This window comes from Dipodomys spectabilis, unplaced genomic scaffold, assembly GCF_019054845.1.
Source record: "Dipodomys spectabilis isolate Male_0828 unplaced genomic scaffold, ASM1905484v1 ptg000594l, whole genome shotgun sequence".
Lineage (NCBI taxonomy): Eukaryota > Metazoa > Chordata > Mammalia > Rodentia > Heteromyidae > Dipodomys > Dipodomys spectabilis.
Window position 1 is genome coordinate 352,165 of NW_024871271.1, and position 26,442 is coordinate 378,606.

At 44.7% G+C, this 26,442-nt stretch overlaps 1 protein-coding gene across 1 annotated transcript in view; it reads right to left on the reverse strand.

The window, feature by feature from the left end:
- Htt (huntingtin) overlaps positions 1-26,442 on the reverse strand; it is a 117,783-nt gene that overhangs the window by 32,520 nt on the left and 58,821 nt on the right. The window contains exons 30-46 of the mRNA XM_042670960.1: positions 24,383-24,460; positions 23,686-23,909; positions 22,621-22,699; positions 22,350-22,511; positions 20,560-20,615; positions 18,845-18,993; positions 15,938-16,074; positions 13,730-13,846; positions 9,747-9,869; positions 9,253-9,488; positions 8,255-8,397; positions 6,454-6,661; positions 3,008-3,146; positions 2,459-2,638; positions 2,158-2,334; positions 1,815-1,891; positions 295-433 (exon numbers count right to left, since the gene is read on the reverse strand). Of these exons, the coding sequence (XP_042526894.1) occupies positions 295-433; positions 1,815-1,891; positions 2,158-2,334; positions 2,459-2,638; positions 3,008-3,146; positions 6,454-6,661; positions 8,255-8,397; positions 9,253-9,488; positions 9,747-9,869; positions 13,730-13,846; positions 15,938-16,074; positions 18,845-18,993; positions 20,560-20,615; positions 22,350-22,511; positions 22,621-22,699; positions 23,686-23,909; positions 24,383-24,460 (2,424 nt within the window). The remainder of the gene's footprint in view (positions 1-294; positions 434-1,814; positions 1,892-2,157; positions 2,335-2,458; positions 2,639-3,007; positions 3,147-6,453; positions 6,662-8,254; positions 8,398-9,252; positions 9,489-9,746; positions 9,870-13,729; positions 13,847-15,937; positions 16,075-18,844; positions 18,994-20,559; positions 20,616-22,349; positions 22,512-22,620; positions 22,700-23,685; positions 23,910-24,382; positions 24,461-26,442) is intronic.

Genomic DNA, 26,442 nt, shown 5'->3' on the forward strand with positions numbered 1-26,442 from the left:
TTCTGGCCTGACCAGTGATCCCCCCCCCCACCACAAGAATACCATGTCAGCTTGGCAACCGCTACCCCCGTCCTATCACAGAGCGCCACACCAGCACTGTCTTCCTCACTAGGACACCATGGTTCTCCTGTGTCCACCCTATTCACCAACCAGAGCTGCTAGTGACTGGGCAGAAAGTCAGAAGGTCCTATGTGCAGACTGCCCTCCACCTCCCAGGCGCTGCACATTCTGCACAGAGGTGTCAGTATCTCTGTGGGTACCTTGGCATCATACACAGACCCACAGAGCACTAACTTTGTCTGGAATCACCGTTTCCAGTGGCATGTACCCATCCCCGTCCAGCGGATGGGAAGTGACCGGAGGTAGGGGGCTGAGGGAATCTTGCACAGTGGAGAGTCGGAACCTGTCCAGCAGGGAATAGAGCCTTTGATGTCTGAAACACAAACACAAATGAACTGCAGTATAGTCTGTCCTTTAGACTTAGTCTCCACATTGCAAGCCACGGTGCTAGAAACACAATATAAGGAAGAAAAGAAAAGTTAAAATGCAGCTTGTTGAAAACATTCCCTTTGACATTCCAAATGCAAATCCAGGTCCTAGTTACTTTTAACTACCATAATTTTTATCTCGTTAATATTTTCCAGAAATTTCATTTACATTCACATATTTCGACAGGCACTATATGGCATAAGAACTAATATCTTTACTATATGCAAAACAGATCATTGCTTCTAAGATCCAAGTGCATAAACTCTCCTAGTTAATCTCCCACAAACAATTTATGGCCAGGTGTTGGTGGCTCATGCCTGTAAACCTCAGACCAGGCAAAAAAGTCCCAGTTGGACTCTAATCTCCAATTAACCACTCAAAAACCAGAAATAGCACTGTGATTCAACGTGGTAAAATGCTAGCCTTGAGCAAAAAGAACTCAGGGACAGTACCCAGGTGGAGTTCAAGCCCCACAACCATTAAAAAAAAAATTATTTTATACCACCAGAAAGTCATTTCATAAAAGAACCATCTCTTCTGGCCCGAGGTATCTATACTCTTTTCTAATTTCCTCATCTGGACCAAAAACTGCATCTAGAAGCAAAACACAGTAACAGTTCGTCCTCCTATTACCTCCTCCCAGACTGACAGTGACTCAGGCTGCACCAACACTTGGGTCTGCAGACTGAGAAGTCACCCCAGACTGTGTCCTGTTCCGTTTAAGGGCACCATCTGCAAGGCCTCCTAGGACTGGGGTCACGGCAGAATTATGCTGCCATGCATACGCCTCTCCACATGAAGCCGAAGGTAAAAAACTTTATCTTGTAATCATAAAACTATGCTCACATTACAGATGCATGTATTTCTGAGAAAGGCTCTGAAAGACTTTTTCAGACAGACGTCAGTGACTGAATAGCTATAAAGACACAGAATTTGACAAGATATAGATGTAATTTGTACATGCCAAGAGCCAGGTAATGCTCTCAGATTCATGATCTCTTACCTAGTGATTGGGTTATGTGTCTTCATTGTACTAAGAGAAAGCTGATAATTCATATTCCTATTCATCACAGGGCAATAAATAAAAGTAACAAAGTTACTATTCTTCAAACAGCCAACAGGTTCCCGGCATCCTTTGTGAGACTATCTGTTTTTCTTCACTTCTCATACACTCTTGGAGATTGGGGAAGCCTTCCTGCCGTGGCAGTTCTACTGCCCACCTCACAGCCTGGCCGTTTCCTAAGCCCATGTGTCTGCTCCTGCACAAGCCCAAGTCCTTCCAATCTGGCTACGGAAACCCAAGCCCGCCACGGACACAGCCTCACCTCTGCGCGAGCCCACTGCTCTGGAGGTGCTCCTGGATTCTGTTCAGCTCTTCTACTGGTAACTGGGCCATGCTGCTCTACACAGACAAGAAGACATCTGTGAGGAGCCATGATCACCTACGCTCAGGTGAAAACAACAAGCTGGGTGGGCATATCTGCCCACAGCACAGCAGGGTACAGGAGAAGCAGGTTGTCAGATAAGACATGGAATGCCAAGTTTGCCCCGGTACTCATCATTCTATTGGTGGCTCCATCAAGGCCAAACTTATGGAGAAGAAAACCCAGCCAAACGGTTTGTTTGCCATGCTATTTTGATATAAATCAGTGTCATTTTTTTAAGTACCTGTAAATTTGCAGCCAAAAGCATTTCTACCCGGCGGCAGGCCAGGGTGTCAACCATGCGAGCCAGTGCGCGGAAGGGGGTGCCCAGGAGCCTGTCCACATACAGTGTGAGCACAGCGCCCGACTGGCTGAGGTGAATGCCTTCCAAGCACTGCAGCGTGTTCTTCAGAGTGGTTGGCTAACGCCCAAGACAAGGAAGAGACAGGAGCTGATTATTGTGCCAAATGGAAACAAGCACTTTAAACATGTCATTACTCCATGTTTAAGACAGAAAGCTGACAGGCAATAGTTGGCAGACTTACCGTTGAAAGATTTTCACAACGAGATTGGATTGCCTGGATAAAAAGGCCACTGGCGGCAGAATTCCGATGAATTGCACTAATAAAGTCCTGGACTGGAGGCTCATGGGACAGGCTGATCAGATCTTGAATGTGATTCACAATGAGCCACGTTAGGTGCTCTGAGTCATGGAGATTCTGACACTGGGAAAATACAATCAAAGGCTCATTTGCAAGCAGGCAAGATAAAAGGCCACAGAGGGTTGGCAGAAGACATATTTCAAATGTCAACTTTGCCTCACTAAAAATATAGAGGTTATTTGAACACAACTAACATAAGAAGTAGGACATTCAATCTGCAGAGACTGTTACCTCCAACCACAAGCCACGAGACCACAGAAGTCAGAACCCACAGCCAATGCCAAGCTCCCACGAGCAGTAGAAAATGGTACAAGGTCAGACAAAAGGAACACAGGTCCCTTCCTATGGAGAGGTCTGAGGCCACAGAAGCAACACATCACCACCCATGGCCCTCTGCTTTCCCCAATCCGCGTACAGCGTTTCCAAACTTACGACATAATCACAGAAGAGAATGAGGGCTCCCCTTCGCACAATCTCTCTGTTGCACATTCCAAGTTGGGCTGCTGAGTCAGAATCCTCCTCATCAGACATCTGGGGGCTGAGCGACTTTGTGCAGGATAGACTGTGTCTCCTACAGGAGTGACAGATGCCATGAGGGTGTGTCTATGGCAACAATAGGCATGCGCACAATACAGAGCAAAGGTATGCTTGAGTCTTGTTCTTAAACACACAAGTTATCCTCAAATTGCTACATCACAATGATGTGCAAGCAATAGGAAAAAAAAAACTTCACTTGGTCATCTGTGCTTGAGACTATGATATAAAAGCACGCGGGAAAAAAGTAAGGACACAGGGAGTTTAGCAGGCAGAAGATTGAAGTGCTTGGCTGAAGGAGTAAATCCATCACAAAACTGCACCTCCAAGCCTCACTGCTCTTTCAGAATTCACAGTGGCCATGTTTGGTCATAAATTCCTGTCTGCCATACTCACTGTCAACTTTCAGAATGACAGAAATAGTGACACTGAACAAGAAGCACTATACTCATTATCAGACATGGAATTGTAACCGCTTTGTGTAACTACATCATCATCATCATCATCAGCAGCAGCAGCAGCAATAATAAAAAAGAAAACTTTTATATTTTACTATCAATTCCAAACAAAACATTACTCTGTGAATGTGTCTGCAGTGCACATCCTATTGCAGGATCATGGTTTCAAATATTTCTGGAGGCCTGTAAACCTAGTTTCTAAGGAGTCTGAGATCTGAGGATTGCAGTTTGAAGCTGGCTTGGGCAGAAAAGTCTGTGAGACTTGTATCTCCTTAAAATTAAGTACCAAAAAAGCCAGAAGTGGAGCTGTGGTTCAAGAGATAGAGTGCTTGCTTTGAGCAAAAAGCTCAGGGACAGTGCCCAAGGCACTGAGTTCAAGCCCCAGGATAAGCATAATTTTTTTTTTAATGCCATTCGTGAAAGCACCTCTCCTGGCCCCCGTGATAGTATTGGCCTGGCCTGAGCACAAGACAGACTTCTGACAAGCTGAGGGAGGAGAGTAAGCTATCATTCCACTCTTCCAAAAAGTTAACAGAACTGTTTTTGTCTTGTACATGTAGTCAAGGCAATGAGCATAATCCCTTAAAAAGAAAGAAATCCCTTGGAATTGGGCTGTGAGAATTTTAGATGAAAGGGTGGAGCCTCTGCCTAGCAAGCCTGAGATGAAACTCAAGTCAAAATTTAGTAACATAAATAAGAAAATAAGACACTTTGCCAACTGGTGGCTTACGGGTGGAGCTAGCAAGCCTGAGGTGATGCCTAAGTTCAACCCCTGAACAATACAGAAATGAATCAACAAGTAGAAAACAGTGCTGTGGAGGTGTCTGAGGACAGGCCAAGCAGGCCTGAAGTGAGACCTTGGGTAAAACCACAAACTAACTATGTGAATAAATAAGTAAGAGTAATAAAACTCTTCCTCACTGAAGCGCCTCTCTTCCTACTTCACCTCATACTTAGTCTCAGTGTCTCTTTTTCTTTTAAATAGATGGGAATTATAAACCTCAAGACTCAATTCTAGCTCAAATGCTTACGACATGCTCTGGCTTCGGGGTGTGGGAGAGAACTGGCTGTGTCCTTCTGGGAACAGCAGGGCCCATCTACCTCCTGCTGAAGCCCGGTGGGAGCAGAGGCCATGCAAGCACAAGCTGGAGAGGGCATGTGGTTGGAGGTCACAGGCTCTGTAAACTGAACGTCCTGCCTCTTCAGTTGGTTGTGTTCAAACTTCTGAACTGTGTCTACTGATACTTTGGCTTCCTGATTTAGAAGGTAACTAGAATAAAACATTCTACAAGTTAAAAACTTTTCCAAACAGCCATTTCTGTTTCTCAACTGATGACTGGATAAGCAAAACACCAAATTTATAACCAAGAAATATATGTGGAAAAATCATTAAACTCACAGGAAACACAACAGCAAGTTATCCTTCATTAATACAATTTTAGGAGACGTTTTTCTTTGTTTTATTTTGTAAATCACATGAGTGATGCTGGTTTTATAGTTAAAACCTCCACAGAAAGCCAGGCACCAGTGGCTCACACCTATAATCTTAGGCACACAGGAGGCTGAGATCTGAGCATTGCAGTTTGAAGTTAGCCCTGGCAGGAAAGTCCGTGACACTCTCATCTCCAGTTAACCACCAGAAAAAGCCAATAGTGTAGCTGTGGCTCAAGGGATAGAGTGCTAGCCTTGAGCTTTTAAAAAAGTTCAGGGACAATGCCCTGACACTGAGTTCAAGCTCAAGAACAGGAAGGAAAGAAGGAAGGGAGGGAAGGAGGAGGCAGGCAGGCAAGCAAGCACACATGCACTAGTATTATGAACAAGCTGCCTGATGACATCAAAGCACCCTGTCACTTACAGCATGCTCTGGGAACCAGAGGTATCAGCACCACTTAGGAGCTTGGCAGAAATGCAGGCTCCCAGGTCCGAGCAAGCTAATGCCTCCAAGTGTTACCTAAACTAGCTTTCTGGCTGATTTCTGTGTACCTATTATAAGCACAGAGCTGACCTCCAGACTACTAGAGCTCCTACAGCTGAGTTGCTGTGACAGACCAAGGCATTCTCTAGGCATTTTGAATACTGTTTGGCTCTATCTCTTCTAGCTGAGTGATCACATGTGGGCAGGAAGCAGCATTGCTTTTTCCTTTGCAAATTGCACGGAGCATGAAGACAGGCAATCATATCCCTAACAAGGTGCCTGGTTAGATAGAAGGCCTGACAGAAGCCCCATTTCCCGGTACCAAGCACACTAGCACTTCTGGATTTTTTCCTTGAAGGGTTTTCAAGCTGTCCAGAAACTGCACCAAGGACTTGGCATGGCTCACTGTTTTCACTTCCAAACATGAGTGAATGTCTGAGTAAGCACCTGGACACCAGGGCTTCAGCCTGAAAACATATGAAAGTGGCTACACACAACCAGAAGCTTAACAGTAAGTCTTTCTGAGTACTTTTTTAAAAAGTCCTATTTCCAAACAGTTGTGAAATTTGCTAAATAATTACTTCATTATCTAAGAATAACCAGAACCACATTTAACTCAGAATGCAGTTATTACAACATGTCTCGCTGTGGAACCAATTTAAATCCTGTAACCTAGCAGGAGGGATACGGCCCAACAAGAGCATCAGGCAAGACAAAAAGTGTCCAAGAACCTGTCAAAGACGATCACGTTGAAAAAGCAGCAGCTCGCTTTGAATGCCGATAGTCAAACCACATTCTCCCCTACAATACAGTGCCTATGGAAGGAAGATTAATAATACCGCCAGAATTCCACAAAGCCGCACGAAGAATGGAAACTGAAAACGCCTTCAGAGTAGTCAAGCCTCAAATCACGTAGCATCTTGAGCCAAGCACTTGGCAGACACCCTGGGCTGAAGGAGCCATGTACCTACTTGGGAGTCTGTTGCACCTCTGCCCACCAGCAGTGGTCTGTGTGGTTGACAAGCAGCAGGATCTGGCACCAGAGAAGCACCAGGGCCGGGTGCGTGGGCACCATGGAGCGCACGTGCGCGTTCAGACTCTCTAGGGTGTAGAAGCTGCCCTCACCACTGTCGCTGCTGAAGAGTTTAGTGGCAGCTGCTGTAATTCTCCGGAACATTCCTAGAACCAAAGTAAATGGATTATGGGAAGCTGCCTCCTGTCATCTCAGCCTAGCACCACATAGCTACATGAAGACTTCACATCAAAAATGCATGGGTGGCTCTTTCCCGTGCCACATGGTCAAAGTACGTGGTGCTTACAGAAGTCTGATTTTCTAGGCAGAAATACATACTCTACTCAGGCCAGAAAGCAATGCCTGTCCCTCCCACTGTCTTCCCCTCTGCTGCTCAACACTGCCACATTCTCCAGACACTCCAAGCTGGGTGCTCCAGAAGCCTGGACACAGCTACACCTAAGGAGGCAGCCAACACAGTGTCACACGTCACTGAGCACAGGCCACAAAGGGCCTTCCTGGAACTGGGTCACAGCCGTGAAGCAGCACAGTACTCTCACCTGCTCCTTGGCTTGTTGGTAACTGAGCGACAGAAATACCACAAAAGGTTTTTTGGGTTGTTGTGGTTGTTCTGAAAATTTAGACATTATCACAGGAGGCAAACAATGTGATCAATTTTTCAAATCTGAAAACATATTCCTTCTGTTTTGAAACCATACTTAATTTTGAGTTTTATTCACTCATTGATTCCAAAATGAAAGCTCAAGAAGTATTTTTCATGGACTGGCAATCGGCCACCTGAGTCACACCTCCACTTTAGGCATTTTGCTTGTTATTAAGTATCTCTTGAATTTGCATGTCCAGCCTGACTCTAAACCACAAGATCTCAACCTCCTCTGCAGCTAGGATTACAGGCGTGAACCACCAGCATAACTATTTTTTTCTCTGCCAGTCCTGGGGCTTGAACTCAGGGCCTGGGCGCTGTCCCAGAGCTTCTTTGGCTCAAGGCTATTGCTCTACCACTTGAGCCCCAACTCCACTTCTAGCTTCTTTTGGTGGTTAACTGAAGGTAAGAGTCTCATAGACTTTCCTGCCCAGGCTGGCTTCAAACCATAATCCTCAGATCTCAGCCTCCTGAATAGTTAGGATTACAGGCCTGAACCATTAGCAGCTGGGATCATAACCACTTTTAAGTATACAGTCCTGGAATTAAATACATTGATAATGTGGCCCAATCAGCAGCACCACCACCTGTTCTGTCTCTCCTCTAAGTATCTCATGAAAATGAAATCAAACATTTGCCCTTTTGTGTTTGGCTTATTAGCAGAATGCCCTCAAGAGTCACCCATGTTGTAACATATGTCAGAATTACTTTCCCTTTTCAAGAAGAAAACTCCATTTCTAGACAAATCCAGCTACCTAATGCACCACATACATACCAGCTTTTGTGTATCGGTTATCCCACAGCAGACACCAGACGTGTCACCAGCTTAGCTACTGTGAGTAACAGCTGCTGTTATGAACATCAGCTTGGCACACAAATCTCTTCCACTCACCCTGCTTCCATTTCTTTGGGCATCTCCCCATAAGAACAACTGCTGGACCACATGGTCTCAGATTTATTCTTTTCATTAGCAAAACATTTTCAAATGGCACAGTAAACACAGAAGAGCTCCCACAGCACAGCCCCATGTCCTAAGAGCACACTGTGCAGGAGAGAAGACACTGAAACACCACAAAGATGACTCCTCATCGCCTACCAGACTTGAAGATGTGGATGAGGCACATGAGCAGTGTGCCTAATTCCTGGCAGTAGAAAGTATGCTGCTGTTCACTCATTTCCACTTTCAGTTGTTTTGTAACAATGTCCTCTAGAAGAACACCAGCCAGCTGTAACAGAAACCTGAAGAGGGGTGGGGGGGGCGTAGGGGGTGGTGGTGGTAGAGATGGGGGTGGGGAGGAGACAGACTGTGAGAAGGTAGCCATCATAGGGAGAGGGTGACAGTGAACAGGCAGCTGTCACAGGGAGAGAGCAACAGTGAACAGGTGCCCATCACAGGGACGGGATGACAGTGAGCAGGTGACCGTCACAGGGAGAGGGTGACGGGAACAGGCAGCTGTCACAGAGCGTGTAAACCAAGTATATATGGGACATAGACACAGTAAGTTAGGTAATGTAAAAAAGGTACACTAAACAGAGTGGCAGTGAATGTTTCATTACCATTACTTGTGTGTGCACGCACATGTGCACACTGGGATTCCAACTCATGATCTGAACATTGTCCTTAAGCATTTTCGCTCAAGGCTGGTTGTCTACCATTCGAACCATACCTCTACTTTCAGCTTTTTGGTGGCTGATTGAAGAAAAGAGTCATAGACCTTCCAGAACAAGTTGGTTTTGAACCACAATCTTTAAATCTCAGCCTCCTAAGTAGCTAAAATGACAGATATGAGCCACTGGCTCCTGGCCCCATCAGTTTGACTCAGTGGCGTTCCTCCCTGTATTCCACCTTCCTCACTCACGCATGAAAGCAACCACACCACCTTCAAAATGACATCTGTATGTATGGGGCTTTTTGGCTTTGTGCTGGTCCTGAAGCTTCAATTCAGAACCTCGCATTCTCACTCGGCTTGGCCTGCTCACAGCTGGCACTCTACCATTCAAGTCATGACTCCACTTCTAGCTTTTTAAAATTGTCTGCAGTCACCATGTGACCTCCCAAAAGCTACGCATTACAAGGTTAGACAGAACGCATACCTTGAGAATATTTCTTCTGGCAAACTCTTCACTTGTTTCCTTTCAGTGTGTTCTCCCATTGTTGAGCTACTGTCTCCATCTCTTAAACGGTTAATTACCGGACAGGAGATTAAATAGGGAGAGAAGGAGAGCTCCTGAATACGAGAAAGAACAATATCTTCAGTTGACTGGGAAATGAGAACCCTCAGAATGGCTAGGATTCCAGATACCCACAGTTGAACAGTGCTCACAGATGCCTGAAAGAAAGAAAATATATAATTAAGGAAAGAAAAAGATTACAATTTCCCAGGTCGTCAGTTCCCCTACGAGACGACTTGTATCACTCCTGCAGTGAGTCCCTGCGCCCCCAGTTCTCCAACTGTGGTGACAGCGGTAGCACCAGTGGCGGCTGGGGAGGTGGGAAAGGAACTTTGAGCCCCCGAACGAGACTGAGGCAGCCCTGTGCTCCAACTCTCTTTCCCACCCAGGCAAATTGGGTGCATCAGGTGACTCACCATTGTACTTGGCGTGACAAACATACTCCGCAAAAGCATGTCCACAGGACGGAGGGAGGAAGGGGCCAAAATCTCAAATAAGGTATTTAACACTCCAAGGGCTTCATGAGAATCAATATGCATCTGCAGAATTGAACAGCAGACATTTCCACATAGGCCAATGGAACGGCAGCTTCACAGACAGCAGGCTCTGTATCTCCAGGGCACCCACCACCAAGGCCAGTAGCACCCTCCCCTTAGAAGCTTTTAAGACAGCATTGTGTCTGCTGCACTTCTCCCTTTTTCTCTCTTCCTCTTTTCATGGTACTGGAGACTGAACTCAGATCCTTAAGCACTATACTCCCTAAACCACTCCCCCAGGCTCGGCTGGATTTATTCCACAATAAAAACCTTCTATAAAAGATTCCAATACACAAAGGTGTCACAATGGATGGAACCTGAGGTGCAATGACCAGCTTTCTGTGCCCTGCCCTCTCCCAGTGCCTCCAGACAGCACACGGGACAGCACACACAGCCTTCCCGCTCCACCTGCATCCCACCCCACCTCGCCAGGCAGCCACGAATATTAACAAAGCAGCACACTTCCCTATCTGAACTTTCCCATGTCCCTGCAAGCACATACCTACCTTCACAGAGGGTTTTCTTTTGAAAAACTATATTAGGTAGGTGTTTGCCTTTTCTCACTTAACAATACAATGGAGAACTCCCAAGGCAACTGCCTACAAAATCTGTTACCTTTTTTTTGGCTGAGAATGGAACTCATTATCTGGTGCTTCTGCTCACTGGCTGACACTCTTACATCTGAGCCATGCCTCTACCCTAACATCTATTAACTTTTTTTTTTTTTTATTGTAAAGATACTATACAGAGGGTTACAGTTACATCTATTAACTTTTAATGGACACAAATGATTACAAACTAAGCCTACAGCACAATGTAGTCAATCATTCCCCTAGTACTTGGTGCTGACTCTAACTCCCCACTTTCTGTTACTGCTGAGGGTGAATACTTCCTTCAGTGCCACTTCCTCTTCCTCTAGAATCCCCCATATCCACAGTAAATGCCACCTCCACCGGTGTGGTCTTCAGTAGTGGGTCCTGGTTGTGCCAATGACTCTTCCCATTCCTCTCTCCACAGGTGCTGCCCTTCCTCCTGTTCCCTCATCTAGCACATCTCTTTCCAACGTCCTCTTCCTGTTGAAATCCTGCTCTGTCTGCTTCTCCAAAATCCCTCACTAGTGCCCCAGTCCTGTCAATGCCAGCTGAGACTCCAGGACTCCCACATCCACCCCCTTGCTCCTCCATGGAAAGTCTTTCCCACGCTTGGCTTTAGGAATCCCACATCTGAGGTTCCTCACCTCTACCACAAAGAGGCTGTGCCTTCTCCATACTTGTCTGAGCTCTATGAAGCCCGATCCAGTGGGCTCGGACCAGGGCTTTTCTCCAGCAGCCTTATCCACCTCATCCACCCCTCTGAGATCCTGTCTAGAGGCCAGTCTCGCCCTTACGAGGTGTGTCCACTGAGCAGACAGACCAGGGGTCTCTGTTCCCAGTCTCTGTGTTCTGTCCATAGGACTTCCACAGGTACCCTGAAGTTACTAACCCAACGCCTCTCCCTCACAAGCCACATCCACATATCCATTGGTCCTATTTTTATATTGTGTCCAAAGATGCTACGAAGGGTGAGTGCACTCTGCCATGGGACGGCTCCTGTACACCACTCTGGGAGCCTATATTCATCTTAGCAATCAAAATAATCCAGGTAAAACTCAAATCATATCACCTTGCTCCTTTGTGCCAAAGTGTCCTCTTCCTGTGACTGCTCCACCAGGCTGGTCTTCTGAACCTATCAGGCAGGCTCCTGCCCCAGGCCTCCTCACAGCTGACTGCTCTGCTTCCAGGTATTCACTAGTCACCCACCCTCCCTCCCTCCCATCCCTCCATTCCTGTCCCTCCCTTCCTCCCTCCCTCCCTCCCTTTTACTCAAGTGTCAGCAGCCATTCTGGGTAAGGCCTTTTCTCGTCTCCAATGGAATGTAGCCCTCACTTCTAGGTCTTCCTCCTCAATTTATTTTTTTTATTTTTTTATTTTATTTTTTTTGTCGGCCGTGGGGCTTGAACTCTGGGCCTGGGCGCTGTCCCTCAGCTCTTCAGCTCAAGGCAAGCGCTCTACCACTTGAGCTACAGCGCCACTTCCGGTTTTCTGGTGGTTTATTGGAGATAGGAGTCTCACGGTCTCTCCTGCCCAGGCTGGCTTTGAACTGCGATCCTCAGATCTCAGCCTCCTGAGTAGCTAGGATTACAGGCGTGAGCCACCAGCGCCCGGCTTATTTTTTTTTAAAGAGATGTGGTTTTTTTTTTTTTTTTTTTTGGGGGGGGTGTCCAGTCGTGGGGCCTGAACTCGGGGCCTGAGTGCTGTCCCTCAGCTCTTCAGCTCAAGGCTAGCACTCTACCACTTGAGCCACAGCGCCACTTCCGGCTTTTTTCTTTTTGTTTATGTGGTGCTGAGGAATGGAACTCAGGGCCTCAGACATGCAAGGCAAGCACTCTACCACTGAGCCAACTTCCCAGCCCCTCCTCAATTTTTTGCACAGTACTTACTACCACCTGATACTTGTGTATACTTTATTCATTTATTGCTCTATCTGATCTTCTATACAGTATCTGTCCCAATGAAACTCTTAATCTTTGATGAGAAGTACTTTTTAACTGCTTTGTTCATTAATGTGGCCACTGCCAATACCCACATGATTGCCAAGCATTATTGCAATAACTCACATCTGTATTAGGGTACTGACTAGAGACCTTGCCAAGAGTTTCATATGATAAACATCAGACATTCACAGAAGCAGATGTTGAGCTGGGCATTTGTATGAATTCAGGCTTATTTACCTGCAGTAAATAAACTCCCATGTAAAAATGTCTACCAACAGGCCTGGGGTCCCCCCCCTTGCTCACTCCTAACACTGCTTGTCCATCTCACCATGTGCCCCCTGCATGGTCCACCATGGAATTACAACATGGAATTACCTGCTCAGTCTACCTATATATACTTTTTTAGCAAGTGCCAGAAACTGTGACTCGCACTTGTTTAATGTAGACAAATGCTGCCCAGCCACACCAGGGAGCTGGTAGGCTTTCTGGTGGCACTGTGTACACCCCGCAGCCCTCCGCCACTCTTACAATGGTGTTGGGAGAGGCACAGCCTCCCCGCGCCCTGGAGTCCTTGTGGTCCAGAACCACTGATATGGCACAACTGAGAGATCAGATCTTCCCATTGCATTTTTTTTTTTTTTTGGGTTGGTTGTGGGGCTTGAACTCTGGGCCTGGGAACTGTCCCTCACCTCTTCAGTTCAAGGCAAGTACTCTACCACTTGAACCACAGCACCACTTCTGGTTTTCTAGTGGTTTATTGGAGGTAAGAGTCTCACAGACTTTCTTGCCTGGGCTTGCTTTGAACCGTGATCCTCAGATCTGAGCCTCCTGAGTAGCTAGGATGACAGGCGTGAGCCACCAGCGCCTGGCTTCCCACTGCATTTTTTAGAACAACCAGTTATGTCATTTGATTCTTGAAATTCTGATTCAATGATGGGTAACCAAGTGACTGTAGAAATGATAAGGGTCCAGATCTTGTTTTCAACCCCAACCAGAGAGAGTTATTATGAGAAAAGAATTCATCTAAGCTTGGTACCAGTGCCTCATGCCTGTAATCCTAATCAGGAGACTGAGAACTACAAGATCACAATGTGAAGTCAGCCTGGACAGGAAAGCCCAAGAGACTCCCTGTACTAATGAACCAGCTAAAAGTTGGGCTGGAGGTGTGGCTCAAGTGTTAAGAGTGCCATCCATGAGCAAGAAAGCTCAAGAAGCATGGGATCTTGTGTTCAAATTCTGATAACTCTATCATCAAAGCATAAGTCTACTATGATTTGATGATCACAACCCACAAAACTACACAACAGCAAACCAGGGCCGGGTGACAAACCTGCTGCTTGGCTAACATAGGCAGGATGATGTCGGCAACCTGCCGAGATAAGCGCTTCCACCTGTCCTCACTCTCTTTGTGGCACTGCTGCAGGACAAGGATGAACATCTCCAGCACCTGCAAGAGTGTTTGTATGCAATTAGGAAACCTCTCGCCCACACAATCTTCCTGTTCCTACAAGTCTACTTCCCACACGGATCCCACTCAGCTGGAAGGCTCTGGAATTCAAACAGATGTAATCCCCATGGAGATCCACACAAATGTGGAGAAACCAGAGGGAAACACAAGGGATGGAGCAACAAGCTGCTGAAGGGAGTTGCATAACTTGCACCATCATCAGTATGACTTGTAGTCATTACTGCTTCTGTGGGATTTATAAAATTGTATGATCAATGATAAGGCACACAATGAAAATTAAACTTGTAGTAAGTTTGGTGAGGTATCCACCCTCTGCGATGCCCTGCTGCTCTGTGCACATTCATTTCTTTTGCTGTTTGCAAAGATGCTCTATTAAGGAGCATTTATTTCTAAGAGTTGCACAGGGCTGAGGATAAGCTAGTTAACAATAATTTCTATACAACGGCATCTGTAACTGGGCAGCGGTATGGTAACAAGGGGTGGCCAGCCTGCTGCCTGCTTTTGTAATGTGCTATCCATGTTCACGCTGACCCTGTCTGACAGAGATGAACTGTTGCGAAGGAGACTGCAGACTTGCGAAGCTGCTCATGCTTATGACCTACTGCTTCACAGAAGAAGTTTGCGAGCCCTGACTTCTAAAATGTAAATGGTGTAGAACACATATCCACCTCTGGAACAAATTCTTTTTTCTTTTTTTTTGGGTCTGGTCGTGGGGCCTGAACTCTGGGCCTGGGCGCTGTCCCTCAGCTCTTCAGCTCAAGGCTAGTGCTCTACCACTTGAGCCACAGCGCCACTTCCGGCTTTTTTCATTTTGCTTATGTGGTGCTGAGGAATCGAACCCAAGGCCTCAGGCATGCAAGGCAAGCGCTCTACCACTGAGCCAACTTCCCAGCCCACTCTGGAACAAGTTCTATAAAGTCTCCTCCAACTACCTCATCTCCATTGGCTTCTCTCTTCAGAGGCCAGGTATAGAACTTATATCACACAGGAACTTATTGCCCCTTTGTTTTAAGAAGGTGATAGAGTCTCAATGAGATGTGCTGAGAGACTTGGTCACAACCCTCTTCTCCAGGGCTCTGCCAGCCCTGCTGTGCCTGCCAGTTCAGCTGCACACACACACCACTCTGTTACTATTTTTTATTGTAATCATGTGGCGTAATTAAGCTATTAGGTATATAATGCTACACAGTTCGAACAAAATATAAATGCACAATCTCCAATGCACAAAGATAGTATTGTTTCTTTTGTGAAGACCTTATGGCTTCATAAAGATTCAAAGACTGAGAGCTAAAAAGAACTAACTAAGTGAACACCAGGCAACAGTGTAAGTTTCAAGAAACAGAAAAATCAAGAAAGCTACATATCTACACTCAGACTACTTCAAAATGTTTTAAATTCTTGTTCAAGGTTAAGGAAAACAAGGCCAGAAACTAACTCAAAGAAAACAGAGCTTAATTCTGTTAAGTTAAAATTTCAAAAAAGAAAAGAAAAAGAAAAAAAAAAGCCGTTGAATTATTTCAGATTTCAATTATTCTACTTTTCTGACAACATTGTCAACTAATTGATTCTTTTTCTTTTTTTCTTTTTGTATGCCAGTCCTGGGGCTTGAACACAGGGTCTGGGCATTATCCCTGAGCTTTTATGCTCACGGTTAGTAATCTACCACAAGAGTGACATCTGTTTGAAGGTTTTTTTTGGTAGGTAATTGTCTGGACTAGCTTCAAATCATGATCCTCAGATCTCAGCTTCCTAAGTGGCTAGAATTATATGTGAGCCACTGGAACCTGGCAACTAACTGATTCTTGAACCCTGTCTTAAACAAAATACCTCTGGCCACATTTAGTATCCTGAATGATGGGTAACTTACTGTCAGCAAGGTATCAGTGGCCTCTGGGGCTGTGCAAGTTTTAAAGATCCAACCTCACTACATCTCCAGTCACTCCTGGCCTTCTCCCAGTCCCAAGAGAGCCTGATGGTGGTCCAAAGTAACATCCAATATATAATACACGGGACTCCCTAGCATTTCCTTCCAATGATGTATATATGACTATTGCCGTTCTTTCCTCTTACCTGATGGTACTGGATGAGTCTCAACAACATCGACACCACCACTTCCTTCTGGGTTTCAAGCTCTTTGCCTGCATCAGCCTTATTTGTTCCCCTTAACACAAAGAGGTCATGAACTATGGGCTGCAGAGCTGGTATGGCTATGGGCACAAAAGGGAAGGCAAGATGGCTTTACAAGAAGATTAGATTTGGGAGACAGTTTTCAACAGCTCCATCATATTTTCAAGAAATAAAGAAAAACTGTTTGGTTTATAATAAGGGATGAATTAAGATTACCAGTGAATGTTGTAAAATTATCTTGGTATTGTTGTGGAAGGATAAAGTTCTTCTCTGAACACTTACAAGGTTTTTAAAGATTTAAAGAAAAAAACAAACTAAGATTCCTGTAACAAACACAATGTCATTTCTGACAAAAGGTCACCCAAAGCCAGGTGCTGGAGGCTCACAGCTACAATCCTAATTATTACTTATGAGGCTGAGATCTGAAGAACCTGGTTCAAAGCTATCCCAGACAGGAAACTCCCTGAGACTCCAATTACGTAGGAAAAAAAAAAGTCAGAGGTGGAGCTGTGGCTCCAAGTGGTAAGTGGTAGAACACTAGGCCTGAAGCACAAAAGCTCAGTGACAGAGCCCAGCCCCAAAAAAGGCACCAAAAAAAAGAGGAAATTCATATTTAAAACTCTATTTGAAAACTAAGATATCCAAACAAGCAAAACAGCAACATAATTTAATTCATAATCTACTTGATTAACTTAGAAACAAATCAGTATTTTTCCTATAGAATACATTTCAGTCTGTCATAGATTATTATACTGTTTTAGTAAAGTACTGTTTAAATTAGATAAAAGAGGTTTTCCCTGTACAAATTTAGCTATTCTAAGAAAACCATACAGAGAAAAAACTACCAAAGAAATGACTTGAATTGCACACCACACAATATGACTCAGCAGCACGCTCACACTCTTTGGTGATACCACACATATAGATTCTCTGATACTTGGTGACACACATTGACTTTCAATCTCAATCTCTCTCTCTCACACACACACAGACACACGTATAATCAGATGATAAGTGTGTGTGTGCATACTTGCTGACCCTCAGTGACATGGACACACACTTCTACCTATAATGACCCGCAATGTACACACTGCACATTGTGCACACTGCCCACAATGTACACATACAGATGGAGACTTTAGCCCAGGGGAGCCTGGCACGTTCACATGTATCCTGTCAGTAACATGCACGCAAGCATTTTTATATATGATGATACGTCCACAAGGACGCACTTGCTGACCTTCCTTCGGATGACAAGTGTCCCAGGAGAAAGCTCTGTGTGGCAGTGCCACCCTCACAGGGTCTTAAGATAGATCCTTACCAAATGTCAAGAATCTCCAAATTCCTGGCAAAGACACAGGCAGGAGCCAACAGGGAAATACTGAAGACCAGTTTTAGAAGTTCAAGAAAAAGAGCCGGGCGCTGGTGGATCACGCCTGTCATCCTAGCTACTCAGGGGGCTGAGATCTGAGGATCGCGGTTCAAAGCCAGCCCGGGCAGAAGAGACCGTGAAACTCCTATCTCCAATAAAGCACCAGAAAATTGGAAGTGGCGCTGTAGCTCAAGTGGTAGAGCACTTGCCTTGAGCTGAAGAGCTGAGGGACAGCGCCCAGGCCCAGAGTTCAAGCCCCACGACCGACAAAAAAAAAAAAAAAAAAAAAGAAGTTCAAGAAAAAGGTTCATAGTATATCCTTAAGACACACACCACCTCTCTTCATGGGCTGAAGGGACTACCTGAACAGCTGGCCGGCTGTGTGGTTCCTACTTAAGCTCTGGTGAAATGATCTACCGATGCTGGCTTCATCCTCAGGCGGGCGCTGTGATGAGGTGCCAGGGTAAAGGAATGTCTGCTTTAACAATAAGTCTGCTTTGCTAGTCATTACTTAAATGTGCAGTGCATTTGTATACAGGCTACACGTGGACTTATCATGAAAAATAACTTGGTTGAGCCGGGCGCTGGTAGCTCATGCCTATAATCCTAGCTACTCAGGAGGCTGAGATCTGAGGATCGAGGTTCAAAGCCAGCCCAGGAAAGAAAGTCCGTGAGACTCTTATCTCCAATAAACCACTAGAAAACCGGAAGTGGTGCTGTGGCTCAAGTGGTAGAGCACTTGCCTTGAGCTGAAGAGCTGAGGGACACGGCCCAAGCCTCCCCCCCGAAAACAACAACAACAACAACAAAAAAACTTGGTTGAATATTTATCTCCCCCCAAAAAGCCCCCACTAAATCAGGTCCCCACTACATCCAAAAAAAAAAAAAAAAAAAAAGCCCACTAAATTAGTCTAATACCAGTGAAATAGAAAACAAAGTAGATTTATGTCAAGCTAGACTGTAAAATTTCTGAGTCTGGGGTTGTAGCTCAATGATAGAGCACTTGCCTAACAAGTGTGAAAAATCTAGATTTGACTATAACCCCTCCCCCCAAAAAAGAAGAATAAAAAATTACAAATACTGTGTTTTCTATAAACAAACAAGGGAATTTATATTCAGAATCTAATCTTTATCTTTATTTTTGAGTGCTAGTCCTGGGGTTTAAACTGAACTCAGGGCCTGGGTGCGGTCCCAGAGCTTTTGTGCTCAAGGCTAATGCTCTACTACTTAAACTCCACATCCAGCTTTTTGGTGTGAATCTGACTTTTTGGTGGTAAATGGCAAATAAAAGCTTATGGACTTCCCTGCCTAAGCTGGCTTTGAACCCTGATCCTTAGATCTTAGCCTCCTGAGTAGCTAAGATTATAGGTGCACACACAGTGAAAGTGGGCACTCGCAGAGTTGAAAGTGGGTAGAAGAAGACTAACACTGCTGGGCATATCATGACACTGAAGATAGGGAAAGGGGTATCCTGTTACCATGTGTCACAGCCTTCCTCCCACTGGCCATGATGCCGTCGCACAGCTGAATGATCTTAGGAATCCCGATGATCTGTTTTGAATGGTAACGCTCATAAGATAGTAATACCAGGAAGAAAAAGATGTTTGGAATAATTGCCTCTGATTCCCTGGAAACAAAAACATCCATTTAGACATTTCTTCTTATTAAGAACACATGATCAATACGAAAAGCATAAAATAACTGAAGATTCAACATCAAGAGGTGGTGAGAGTTCTGAGGTAAAAAAGATTCAGCAACCTAATTTTATTCTGCACTTAATTTTAACAGTGTCCTGGCTCCGTGCACATGGAGAATGTGTCTGCTGGACCAAGCAGAAGGTACTTGACAGCCCTGGAGGCCCAGCATATGAAATCTTCCTAATTCTCCACTGTCCCTTCACTCATGAACAAATGAACACTAAAAAGAGAAAAGTATAATGCCTAAAACCACACAATCAAGGTTCCACATAATCAGAGTAAGACCTGGGTATGAGAAACTCAAAAACACTTTCCTTCTACACAGTGTTCCACAAACTTCTTATTAAGTACTTCAGAAAATAAAGAACAGCAATCTTCTATGATTATAAACCTGTAACAGGCACTGCAAAAATGCACTAAAGCTTTAATATATAGTAAGGAAAAGCTGTAGCTAATAAGTGAATAATCATTGCTTTTATTAAAAGCTTACTTTAAAAATGCTTTTGGCCAAGTGGCTAGTGGCTCACTTCTGTCATCCTAGCTACTCAGGAGGATGAGATCTGAGGATCTTGGTTCAGAGCCAACCATGGGCAGACAAATTGGAAATAATCTTATCTCCAACTAACCAGAAAAAGGCTAAAGATTAAGATACAGCTCAAGTGGTAGAACATTGGCCTTGAGTGAAAAAGCCAACCTAGATCTCAAGGCTTAGAGTTCAAGCCCCAGTACTGGCACAAACACACACACACAAAAGCAACAAAAGGGAAGGTGGCTCAGTGGTAGAGTGCTTGCCTTGCATGCATGAGGCCCTGGGTTCGATTCCTCAGCACCACATAAACAAAAAGAAAAAAGCCGGAAGTGGCGCTGTGGCTCAAGTGGGTAGAGCGTTAGCCTTGAGCTGAAGAGCTGAGGGACAGCGCCCAGGCCCAGAGTTTAGGCCCCACGACTGGACCCCCCCCCCCCCAAAAAAAAAAAAAGCAACAAAAAAGTTTTCTCTTAGAAAAAGTCATGATCAGCTAGGCATAGGTGTCTCACACCTGTAATCCTAGCTATTCAGGAGGCTGAGATCTGAGGATCCCAGTTCAAAGTCATCTCAGGGCAGGAAAGTCCTGCCTGAAATTCTTATCTCCAATAAACTCACAAAAAAAATGGAAGTAGCACTATGGCTCAAGTGGTAGAGCACTAGCCTTGAGAACAAAGAGGCTCAGGGACAGTACCTAGGGCCCTGAGTTCAAACCCCAGGACCAACCCACCAAAAAAAAAAAAAAGTTATAATTTACAGGGTGAAAAGTCATCATTAAAATTTTGAGATGTAAATTGAAAACTGATAACATATGTAATTACCAGATACAGAACTACTCCTAAACCAATCTTAAGAAAGCTATTTATTTTTAAGAGAAGTAAAAAAAAGGATGCCTAATAATACTTTAAGGTAACTTTTCTTCTTCACAACATATAAATACAATGATAGCACTCTAATAACAAAATACAATTACCTGAATTGGCCTACTTCGATGTATTCAAATTGTTTCAACACAAATCCAATGAACACCTACAATCAGGAAAAAGTTTCACATAAATAATAAGATAACAATGTAAAAAAAATTTTTTTTCTTCCTGCCTAATTGTATAAATTTTGACCACAGATAAGCAGATAAACTTTTGATAATCTAGAATTCAAATCCACCGAAACAGCAGTAACAGAGAACTTCCAACAATCCTTTTAAAACCAAGTTGAGTACAAGTGGCTCACTGCTTTAATTCTAGTATTGAATTGGCAGAGACAGGAGGAGCAAATTCAAGACTCGCCTGAGATCCAGTGACACTTTTAGAAATAATAAAGAAAATAATGACAGAGCAGTATCTATAGGCCTAGTATAGGCCTATAATCCTAGCTACCTACGGGCTGAAGAAAGAGGGTTCCATGTTCAAAGCCAGCTCGAGTAACACAGTGAGAAGCCTGTTTCAAAAACACGCAAAGGAACTGGAGACTTAGCTCAAATGGTACACACAAGCCTCTTGAGTGAAAAAAGCCGAATGAGAGAGCAAAGCCCAGAGTTTAAGCCTTCATACCAACACACAAACACAAACAAATAGTAATTTAAATTAATTAATTCCAGGGCTATCAGGTATCGTTCAAAATCACATCTATTCCAGGAAGTAGCAAACAGAGCAGTTCAACCCCCAGTGACACACAGGGCATGGAGACAGCCTCCTCTCCAGCACACAGGGGCATCCAGTACTGAGCACCAGAGGTGGTTTGTGCCGCTATGGAGTCACTCTTGCCCTCTGAGGAGCAGTCCATGGCTCCCTGGCCAGGCCAGGATGCTCCCACAGACCATGGAGCTTCTCATGGAATCACACTGGTGGATTCTGAGGGCCCAGGGCATGATGCTGACATTCAGCACAAGTGCAATGAATAATCATCTGAAACTCAATACTGGATCCTGACACCCAGGGGAAGGGACAGGCTGATGGAAATCACCAAAACAAAAGGGAGGCCCACGTGCTCACAGCAAGAAAACAGACTTCTCTCAGGTGGGAGGCTGGGCAGGAGCTTGGCTCATGTGAGACAGGGGTCCAAGGTGAAGCACTCGCTATAGTGTGTTTGACACCCATGCAGAGGCCCAAAGGCACAGACGAACTTTGGCTGTTCTCCCTCAGAATTAAGGGTCATTCTAAAGGAGATCTTTGAAGACAGAAGGAATAGCAAATATTACTCTCCTACTTGGGAAGAAAGGCTCCAAAAAATGTGATACACCTAGGGTAGAGTGGGGAGTTGATTTATTTTCTCTGTCTATAAAGAATTCCCAAAGAGGTCATAGTGTCTAAACTGCAATCGGAGAACACCAGTTTCCCAGTTCTGCTGAGTCAGAACTAAGAAAATGTGGGGAAAAAGGCAGACTGAATGCAGCTTTGATGGTTTCGTTCTAGAATGCAGCAAATCAGTGCCCTGCTTCCCTTTGGATACCATGATTATGGCCTGAAAGTTCTTGTCCCTATGCATCTGGTGTACCCCTTTCTGCCCCCACACCCTTCCATTCTTGTCTGTTAATGCTATTGGAGCATGGCACAGACTTGTGAGTTAGGACCAGGGTGCCCACACCTGCTCGTCAGCCACACACCTGACCTTCTGCATCTACTAGTTTCATGAAACAGACAAACAGGAAGAAGCTGGGGCAGGGGAGAGGGGAATCATGACAAACCTCCCATTTCTCTACAGTAAATGCCAGTATTATTTCGGGATAACCGTTACTTGATGAGGACACAAGGGAGAGTGACAAACCTGATCTGAATCCAGGAGACAGTAATTGACCCGTAGCTGAACCAGCTGTGCCAGCAAATCCAAAACCTGCTTCTGCAACTGCACAGATGTTGTAGTGGTGTACTGTTTTAAAGCTTTTATAACAAGGGGTTCAAATAAACGAATGTGGTTGTGAATAGCGTTCTAGTAAAGAGAGAAGAAAGAAACTGGTAGCTATGATGTCCCAAGTTCAATGAACACTCATAGTATCAAAGCTCCATGCTCACTTGAACTCCAGCTGCAGGGAATTTACCTTATCAGCTCGATTCTTTGTGACGCTCGTGAGGTTAGTCTTCAATTGGGTGGACACTTTCTGGAGTACATCAAACCATCTGATAAATGGGCAAAAAGAAACAGAAGATTATTTTCCATCATCTCCTCTGTCCTCAGCTATGCTCAGTTGAAACTACTGTCATGTTCACAAACTCAGAAAATGACTAAGTGAAAAAGAACTAAGAAGGTCATCATGCACTAGTACCACACACTGCATGTGTGGCTGCCTGACTGCACTGGTTCTAATACCTGAAAAAGGCTACTGAAGCCTGCATGTGCTGCTATGGGACACCTGCTCCTCAGTGCTGTCTCTAGAATTTGAGAGGAGATGACAGCCATTTGGAAGACAACATTTGATTTTCTTGAGGAAAAAACCTTTGAGGTTTATGTGTGAAGGCTACTTGGGCCCATGAGACTGAGATCAGCCTAGGCAACATAGTGAAACCCATACCAAAACATTTTTAAGCCAGGTGCTGGTAGTTCATACCTATAATCCTAACTACTCAGGAGACTGAGGATCACAGTTTGAAGCCACCCCCAGCAGGAAAATCCATGAGATTCCTATTTCCAATTAACCACCCCAAAAAAGCCGGAAGCAGAGCTGTGGTTCAAGTGGTAGAGTTCCAGCATTGAGGAAAAAAAAAAAAAGATAAGAGTATTACATAGGCCCTGAGTTCAAGCCATACTACTGGCACAAAATAACAGAAGAAACTAAAAGAAAAGAACCTGTGCGTCTATGCTTTCTATATGTGAGCACACTGTTTGCCCCACTGCTATGAGTACAATTTAAGAGTTAGAGCTACTGCTTTGCAGGCAGCCTGAGATGACATAATGTCCAAAGCACAGCCCATTGGCTGGACAAGGCACCATTTAGAAGGGCCTATGCCTTACTCATCTTTGCAGTAACCATATTTCCTAAACTTGTTCCAACACAGGAAGCTGTTAGAAGACCGTGGCTAACTTGTTTTTATTTTTACTGCTTTTGCCAAGTATTCCTTGCCTGACTTCTGTGTCCCACCAATGGCAGATCACACCACACTCTTACCCCGAGGCATCATGCTCCTGCTCCACCTGCACCATGTTCCTCAGGCTGGCATCTGCCAGGGCTTGCGTGAAGTGGGTGTATGGAGCCATGAAGCAGTAGTGATACAAGCCTGGTCTCATACTTGAAGAGCCCAGGCGCTGGGCTCGGCCTTGAGACTTGCTGGGGTTCCAAGATAAGCTGTCAAACTGGGAAGCCAAGTTTGTTCCAAAGAGCGTCTTCAGTAGCTAAAGTGAAAGAACTGAAGCATCAGCAGCTCACCAGCTGACTTACTGTAGATGAGCAACATTTTAAGATTCACACTCCCAACTAGTACGTAAATCCAGCCAAAATTCATAATGTGCATTTCTCATTAGGAATCCCTGCCGCTGCCCAGGAGACCATGCTGTGCAGTGTGACTGGTGCCTCAGACACAAGTTTGGGTTTCCCTGTGCTTCTATGTGAGACTGGGCATTCTGATCAGAGACCTGCAGAGATAGGAAGACCAGGGCAAAGCAGAAAGGGACCAACACAGCTTCCATTGTCCTGGGCTCTGGGATGGATTTGGAGAGGGGGAAATCATCCAGGAAGTGAGAGAATGGCAGCTAGGACCACCCAATCCTTTCTGAACACATCTCCAGCAGCAGCTTCTGAGGAAGCAGCATTCTGGTACCAGGCCGGGGCAGGACGTGGGACCAAGGATAGGAAATGGCACTCTTACCTGCTGAACGCAAACCGTTGCCATCATTGGCTCTCGACTAAAACAGGATTTCAGGTAACCAAGGATCTCTTCAACACACTGTGGAAAGAAAAGTAAGAAACTAAGAGATTCACAGATGATCCATTGTTGTTGTGAAACCTACACAGCAATCAAAGATGCAAGATGGCTCCATTTACATTTTGTACATGTAAGGTTTTTAATTTATTATCCTGAACAGTATCCATACAAGGTATTGAAATTAGGCCAGGTGCTGGTAGCTCACACCTGTGATCCTAGCTACTCAGGAAGCTGAGATCTTAGGTTCATAGTTCAAAGCCAGCCTGGGCAGGAAAGGCATGAGACTCTTACCACCAATTAACCTCCAGAAAACTGGAAGTGGTGCTGTGGCTCAAGTGGTAGAGTATTTGCCTTGAGCTGAAAAGCTCAGGGACAATTCGCAGGCCCAGAGTTCAAGCCCACGACTGACCAAAAAGAAAAAGGCAATGAAATTTACATAGGCATATGAAAGCTGCTTTCTTGAACACTTTTACACACCTATTTTTTCACTCACTTGTTTATTCAACAATGACCAAGTATGTAGGGTCTGTGATGCTTCCAATCATATTTTAGGTTAGGAATTAGGAAGTGTGCAAACGAGTCCAAAGCCCTGCCTTTGTGGATGTCTTCTGGCCTATGTATTCAGCTGAGCACATCACCTAATGTAAGGCTGTGATTATGCCAGTGACCCCTGGAAGTGTCTCACAGCACTCTGCAACTATGTGTAAAGTAATGGCATTAATGTTACCATGTTCAAGCCTTCTTGGTCAGTGTTACCTCTTCCTTCACCTCCATTTCCCCCCTCCTATCCTTATCCTGAAGAGATCTTGTTTTTATCATAATTAAAAAAAAGTATACAGCCGGTCGCAGGTGGCTCATGCCTGTAATCCTGGCTACTCAGGAGGCTAAGATACAAGGATTGCCGTTCAAAACCAGCCCAGGCAGGAAGTCTGTGAAACTCTTATCTCCAATAAACCACCAGAAAACTGGAAGTGGCACTGTAGCTCAAGTAGTAGAGTGCTTGCCTTGAGCTGAAGAGCTGAGGGACAGTGCTCAGGCCCAGAGCTCAAGCCTCACAAATGGCAAAAAAAAAAAAAAAAGTACACAAAAGGATGCATACGTACTATATAAGTGTAAGAACATTCTATAGATACATACTATATCTTTTTTCATGTGTGCCTGTCCTGGGGCTTGAACTCAGGACCTGAACACTATCCCTAAGCTTCTGTGTTCAAAGCTAATGCTCTACCACTTGAGCTACTCTCAGCTTTTTGCTGGTTAACTGGAGATGAGAGTCTCACAGATTTTCCTGCTTAAACTCCTGAGCTCTTCAGATCTCAGCCTCCCTAGTAGATAGGATTACAGGCATAAGCCAATGGCCCCTGACACTGCATCATTTTATATGAGGGATATGAGCATTAATGAATTTTGGTATATGCAGTGGGTGAGTTGGAATGTGAATCTTAAACCAATCCTCAGTGAATACTGAAAGAAGACTATACTGCATTTTAGTTGAGGATAAACAAATGAAAGGGGACTGTCTGTGAGTCACTTTGAAACATACTGGACATGAGGCGTGCTGATAGAGGATTAGTGGGGATCTATACAATACAGAAGAAAAACTTAAAGGATTTAAAGAATCTGTGTGGGGATGTGATGGTATCCACCACAGAATATATGTTTGAGACTTTCATTATAAAATAGAGTAGGGAAGAATCAAAGAACATGAGTTTCCTAGCTCTGCCATACCCTAAGACATGAAGAGAGCCAGTCACTCACATTTGCTCAATCTGGTTTTGCCTTGTAAAGAGCTCAAGGGGAAAATAAATGATTCTGTAAGCACATTACAAAACCCAATATTCTAGAATAAACTAGGTTTAATATAAGATAATGTGATTTAGAGAAAATAGGGTATGATTAGAAATGACTCTCCCCCTACCCACCCCAACCCATGCATTTTATAGCTAGGACACGAACAGTGTTCAGGTCCAGGACAGGAGTACACAGGGGCAGAGAGCAGTCTT